Here is a 6413-nt window from a genome sequence, read left to right on the forward strand (position 1 = left end):
CTAGAAGCCTAGAACAAAATCTTGGAAGTTGGAAATCGGAGCCCCTTCTTGGGACAGAACGTAGCACATCATCAACTTTTCCCTTTCTAGCTAGTAGGATCCCACCTACCGCACCAGGAAAGCGCAGAGTGGCAAATCTAGCATCAAGCAACCATTGTACTAGAACGGATCCAGCACTCACAATATAAAACGATAAAAAAAAGCAAAATTAGATTCCATTATCCAAAGAAAGTGGCCAATTAGCCATGTACAGAGCACGAGAATCCTGCATAATTAGGCAGGGGTAATGCACGAGAAGATGCTAGTAATTTGCATTAAGGAAAGCTCTCATTCCTAGGCTAGCTGTCATATTTGACTTGAGCAGAAGGCAGAAGGTGGGATTCTTCTTGGAGGGCAGCGCAAACCCAAAAGGGGATAGATTCTTGAAGGCTTCCATGAAGCTAAAGCAATCCCATCTGGAAGGCTCCAATACAAAGTGCTCTTTGCCTGCCTCCAAGACAACAGTTTCCTTGCCCCTCCTCTGTCCATCTCCCCCTCTCTCATCCTCACCACCTCCAAATACAAGCAAGCCATAGTTAAATAAATGCAAGGCTTGGTGCCCCTTGGCCTTGGAGCTGCTTCTTCTCTACAAATACATTGCGCGGCATGGACGGCAACTTGAAAGCGCTGAGGTAAAGAACTGCGGCATCTAGAGCCGGGCTTGCTAAAAGCTTGGTTGATTAACTGTGAGCTTCTTCTCCATGCTTAAGTTTGATTTCATCTCGGAGCGATGAGTTTTATGTTTTCTGCTTCCAAAAAAATCCTTTATGTTCTTCTTGTCTTCGTCTTTATGAGGGCTTCAAAGTTTTCCAAGCCAAAAATAAATAAAAGTTGATCCTTCCCTTTTAGTTTAGTTTACTTGTTCTTAGATCATCCTTTTGCAGGGTTCAGTTTTCTGGAGTAAACAAGAGGGACAAAGGTGGTAGGGAAGATTCAATAATACTGCCACAAGAAAACTCAGCTCTTGGAAGAGGTATGTGATCAAGAATTGCTCTTTCAGTTTACAAACATAGTACAACTGCAAAAATCATTATTGTTATTTTGTTCAGTAAAAGTAGATTTCAGTTAGATTCCTGTCCCGTCACACTATGATCAAATCAGTTAATCCACACTGTAAAACATATACTATGGAACCGTCAGATATTCAGATGCTATGAGCAAGGAAACTACTCTTCAAACAGATCATGTCAGAAACCAGCTATAGGTTTTTCCTAATTGTCTTCATGCCGAACTGAATTTTTGTTAGAAGAAACAAATCCATCATATGATGAACCAAACAAACCAAAAAAAGGTACAAAGAACCTGACTGGCATTGCCACCTTCCAGCACAAATGGATAGCGGCGACGAATACAACGCTATATTCGCAGCCACAATTGCCGCGGCGGCATACGCAATCGCAGCAGAAGAAGAGAAGCAGAAGGCCAGCCCCATTCAGCCGCCAACCAAGAGAGGTGAAAGCATGAGAAAGCCTACAGGAGGCAGCAAGATCTCAAGATGGTTCAGTGCCAAAGAGCGTGCAGAAGATGCTGACGAGGGACCTGGTACTCTTATCTATTGCCCATTAACACAATCCCTTGTCACTTCTACTCTACTAATAAAACCTCTTATAACAATGTTGCGTCGCATCATCGTTTCAGCCAATGTATCGGTAAGGAGGCCGCTGAAACCAGAACAAAGGAAGCCCGGAGGCGTGGGTTCAGACCAGAAGGTGCCATTGCCACCTCCACCAAAGATGCATGATTCTTCTGTGGGTGCAAAAAAGGCTCCGGGTTCCTCCAGAAAATCACCAGACAAGAAAGGAAGCAAGAGGTTTGAGCAGGAGCAGGCAGTTCAGAGGGTGCCATCCGCTGTCAGGCCAGCAACATCGTATCAGTCTAGGCGGAACGACGATGGCGCAGCTGGAGTAACTGCTATTGCCGGCACACAGACCAAGGCTGATGCATGGGAGAAGGAAAGGCTTGCTAGAGTCAGGGAGGAGTGAGTATAAATATTTTAGTTTTTGCTGATTATTTGATGCGGCTACAGCTAACATAACCGCCGAATTTAGGTATGAAAAGATGATGGAGACCATAGCCGAGTGGGAGACTGAGAAGAAGGTGAAGGCCAAGCGCCAAAAAGAACAGAAAGAGGTTTTTGTTGATTCGAAAGCATAATTTGATAGAGAAGAGCAGCATGTTTCTCTTTCTTTTTAGAAGAATAGGGCACTGTGTTTTTCATTGTTATGATTAATTATTTTATTTGCGAGGGGAGATGGGGTACAAAACCTTATGTGCAAAACCAAATCATTATCATGATTCATGATGCAATTAGTTACTAAATGATGGGGCTGAAGGAACTGAGAATTTGCTAAATTGCAGGTTACGTTGGACAGAAAGAGAGCGAAACAACTGGCAGAGTACAATCAGGAAATGACAAGGATCAACAAAATTGCTGGAGGAGCAAGGTCAATGGCTGGGGAAAGGAAATACGAGGATGAGAAAAAGATCAGAGAGAAGGCCAAGAAGATACGTTCAACAGGGAAGTCTCCCCGTGGATGCTGCTTTTGAGACATTGCCATTCAACAAAATTTGAAACGAGATGAACGGCGCGGCTTGAATGCGATATAAGTCTCACGACAGCCATGTATTGTATTATAAAACGTATTTGGTTTGATGAGTGATAAGAGTGTAGAGTTACATCCAACATGCAATTGCATTGCATCAGGATCAATATAAAAAAGTTTGAAGGGTGTGGATGATGAAAAGTACCAAGGAATTATCTGTGCATACATCTTCAAGATGAAGCAGGGACTGTATGAAAATAGGCATTGCAACAGAGCACGTTTAGGAGCTCCCCTGCATCAGCTCTAGGCCTATAACATACAAATACACCCACCAGGATAGCAAATTCAAACCCAAGATTAAGAGCAGCATGCTTGTAACAAATTTCAAACCAACACTTGTATTATAGAACTTCACAAATCCAAGCCAACAAAAGCACACTTTGTTTTGTTTTCTTGGTGTCTCAATCGATGTACATTGAAATATAATTGAAAACACTATCTGCATGAAGCCCCTTGGCTATGCACTGTAATAATCCAAACCTTTGGGCAAATGTTACTTCTCGCTAAAAGAGATGCAACACACAAGCTATACAAAAATACTCTTCACTCAATCCAGTTTCGGAGGAAAAAGAAGATTCCAGAACATTAATGAGAAAATTTGGTGATTCCGTAAGATGTGCATAATCTACAATGGCTCATCCCGTGGCTTTTCATCTTCATTTTTTTTTGACTGTGAAGACAGTAGGAAAGGCTCCTACTGCATATATATTACTAAAACCTCAGGGGGTACAATTACATGTGTGATTTACATACATGGGTGGTTGTGGCACCACCATGGGGCACCCTAGTTTACAAGACACCTACTGTATGGACCCAAGTATGGCAGATACAATATGTTGTTTGGAAGGTTTCACTCTATATCTAAGATTGTCAAAGTCCAACTTAAACCTCTGTTTCCAGGAAGCAACTGATGGCTTAATTTTCCTAAAGTGGTGGTTGTTTCTCTCCTTCTAGAGACTCCAGGCCGACGTCAAAAAAATATCCATCCACATCTTTCTAGGGTGCACGGTCTTTTGATGTTTGATCATGTCAAGTCTGTCATGCTGCAAAGACCAGTTGAAGCCAAGATGTAGCCAGCATTCCTGACTAAATGTGCAGTGAAAGAAGAGGTGTTCCACCGTTTCTTCAACATGTTGGCCACAGAGGAGGCAGTCAAAGTTTGTCCCAATGTTGTAGTGCCTCCTCTTGAGCATGTTTCTGGTGTTGAGGCGATCAACCAGCAGGAACCACCCGAATGTTTTGAGCTTGGGAGTACACTTTGCTTTCCATAACCAACCGAAGGCTTCATGGGCAGTTACATCTCTGAAGTAGAATCTGTAGTATGATGATGTCTGGAAAGTATTGCCGCCCCAAATACACTGCCAGGTGTCATGTTCCTCCGTAAGAGTGTTTTCGGCCACTTCAAGTTGGATGGATCGCAGCTCATCACGGGCCTGAATAGAGAGCGGGAGTTGAAAGTTTTCCTGCAGATGGGGGGACGTGAAAATGTGTTGGACCGAGACATCTTCAGAGATAGCATATGAGTAGGCTCTCGGGCAACTATCAGCATATATGGACTGGCTCCAATTATCTTTCCAAAAGAGCGTAGAAGATCCATTCCCAATTTTTACGTGCGTGACGCCGCGATATATGGGCATTAGCTGAGTTAAGTCTTTCCACCAGAAGGAGCCACATGCATCATGTGCATGAGGGATGGAGTCACCATAGTAGGAATCCCAAATGAGATGTACCCAAGGGATATCATGCCTGTTGTAAAACTTGTGGAGAAACTTAAGCAGCAAAGCGTCATTCTGTATTTTGAGGTTGACAACTCCCAGTCCACCATTTTTCTTAGGCCTGCAGACCATGTCCCAAGCCGCAAGAGAATTGCTCTTGGTCCCATCCTCGGTCCGTTTTTGCCATAGGCAATGCCTTCTGATCTTGTCTAGTTGGGCCACAATTTTTGGTGGGATGCGAATGGTACCCATAGTGAACATGATAAGAGAGGTTACCAGCGAATTCATTAGAGCAAGTTTCCCCGCGTACGACATTAGAGACATAGCAGCCGTAATGTTTCTTTCTGCTTTGCAAACAAGCGGAGCCAGATCCAGCACGGTCGGACGAGTGGTGCCTAGGGGCAGCCCCAGATATGTGAACGGCATGGAACCCACTGTGCAACCTAACAGCTCAGCCAGTTCTTTGCATTTGTCAGGAGGCGTGTTAATTGGCACAAGTGTGGACTTATGGAAGTTGATTTTGAGCCCTACTGACATGGCGTAATCCTCCAGAATTTCCTTAATCTTGGTGAGTTGTCGGGTGCAAGCTGGCAGGATGATGAGTGTGTCATCCGCGTATTGGATAACTGGGTAATCCCCGTTAGTGTCACGTTGGATTGGTAAGTCCAGGATATTATTCCGAAGAGCCTCGTTGATTGCAGATTGAAGGAGATCCGCAGCTATAACAAATATCAGAGGCGAGAGGGGGTCACCTTGTCGCACACCGCACTTGCATAGGAAAGAACTTCCTGGAGTACCATTTAGAATGACTGAGGATTTGCCAGAATTGAAGATACTTTGCATCCAGTGGAGCCATTTGTCATTGAAACCCACTTTTTTCATAATGTGGAGCATAGCCGAGTGTTGAATAGTGTCAAAGGCTTTGGCAAAATCAAGTTTCAGTAGGATAATCTCATTTTGCGAGGCTTGACACTGGTGAATATACTCGAAGGCCCACGCTAAGCAGTCATGTATGGATCGACCACGCAAGAACCCTACTGATTACGGTGGACTATCTGCAAGATGATTTTTTGGAGACGATTGACCAGTAGTTTGGTGATCAGCTTAAGGCAACAATTGAGCAAAGTGATTAGGCGGAAGTCATTGACCGTCTCCTGGGAGGCATTCTTTGGTATCAGAGTGATATAACCATAATTTAAGCTTTCAAGATTCAAGTCTCCTCTGTGAAATTCATTGCATAAGCTGTAGAAATCATTTTTAATGATAGGCCAACAAGCTTTCAGAAAGGCTCCATTGAAACCATCCGGGCCCGGGGCTTTGTCCGGGGGCATTTCCTTAATCGCAGCATCAATTTCATGCGTTGCAAACGGGGCAGTGAGGCTATCAAAGTCCACTTGGTGACGGAGCAGAGACGATAGGTTGAGTTTCATGTTAGGTTTCGAGCAAGAACCCAACCTTTGTTTGAAGGCTTGAAATAAGATAGCTTCTTTACTTGCATGATCCTTGACAGCAAACCCATTTTCAGATTTTAGGGTAGCAATGCAGTTTCGTCTGAATCGTTCCGTGGCAACAGCTTGAAAAAATTTCGAGTTTTCGTCGCCAAACTTAATCCAACGGATTGTGCATCTCTTCTTCCAGTACTCCTTTTGGTAACTAAGGAGTCGTAGGAGGTGTTTTTTGAGGATTTTTCTGAAGTTACGCTCAGGGATCGAAAGTGTACGTCATTCTTCAAGACTATCCAGCTCAAGAAGGGCCTTATTTGAGTTCTCAATGGCAATTTTTAGGCGGGAAATCTTTTTGTTCCAGTGGGATAGGGCGTATCTGACAGCTTTCAGCTTTTGACAAAGGATCGAAGCTGCATTTTTGTCTTTGCCAAATTTTATGGGTTTATTCCAAGCATCCTCCACAGTCTGCATGAAGCCAGGGTGCGCAATCCAGTAGGTTTCAAACCGGAAGATCTTGCTCCGGGGGATTGTGGATTGAATGACCACGGAGCAGGGAATGTGATCAGATACAGGGCGGCCCAAAGGGTTTACCATGGTATTGGGGAAGGATG

The 6413-nt window shown here is 44.0% G+C and overlaps 1 protein-coding gene across 3 annotated transcripts; it reads left to right on the forward strand.

Moving 5' to 3' along the window:
- Positions 1 to 223: 223 nt before the first annotated feature.
- LOC123093011 (remorin 1.4) lies at positions 224 to 3034 on the forward strand. 3 transcript variants are annotated; one of them, XM_044514887.1, is made up of 6 exons: positions 224 to 671; positions 924 to 1012; positions 1366 to 1581; positions 1678 to 2017; positions 2088 to 2136; positions 2398 to 3034. In XM_044514887.1, exons 1-6 carry the CDS (start codon positions 646 to 648, stop codon positions 2584 to 2586), a joined length of 909 nt encoding a protein of 302 aa, XP_044370822.1. In that variant the 5' UTR covers positions 224 to 645; the 3' UTR covers positions 2587 to 3034. The 3 variants fall into 3 exon arrangements, with proteins under 3 accessions (XP_044370822.1, XP_044370821.1, XP_044370823.1); XM_044514886.1 differs by having other exon boundaries at positions 275 to 671; positions 2088 to 2169; XM_044514888.1 differs by having other exon boundaries at positions 284 to 725; positions 2088 to 2169.
- Positions 3035 to 6413: the final 3379 nt, after the last annotated feature.

The sequence above is a fragment of the Triticum aestivum genome, chromosome 4B, assembly GCF_018294505.1.
Source record: "Triticum aestivum cultivar Chinese Spring chromosome 4B, IWGSC CS RefSeq v2.1, whole genome shotgun sequence".
NCBI classification, from domain to species: domain Eukaryota; kingdom Viridiplantae; phylum Streptophyta; class Magnoliopsida; order Poales; family Poaceae; genus Triticum; species Triticum aestivum.

Bases quoted from the DNA above. Each gene is read 5' to 3' on its own strand.
- LOC123093011 (XM_044514886.1), top strand. From the start codon at position 646: ATGGACGGCAACTTGAAAGCGCTGAG. The intron at 2,018-2,087 runs GTGAGTATAAAT...CGCCGAATTTAG, and splicing joins CTTGCTAGAGTCAGGGAGGA to GTATGAAAAGATGATGGAGA. The intron at 2,170-2,397 runs GTTTTTGTTGAT...GCTAAATTGCAG, and splicing joins GCCAAAAAGAACAGAAAGAG to GTTACGTTGGACAGAAAGAG.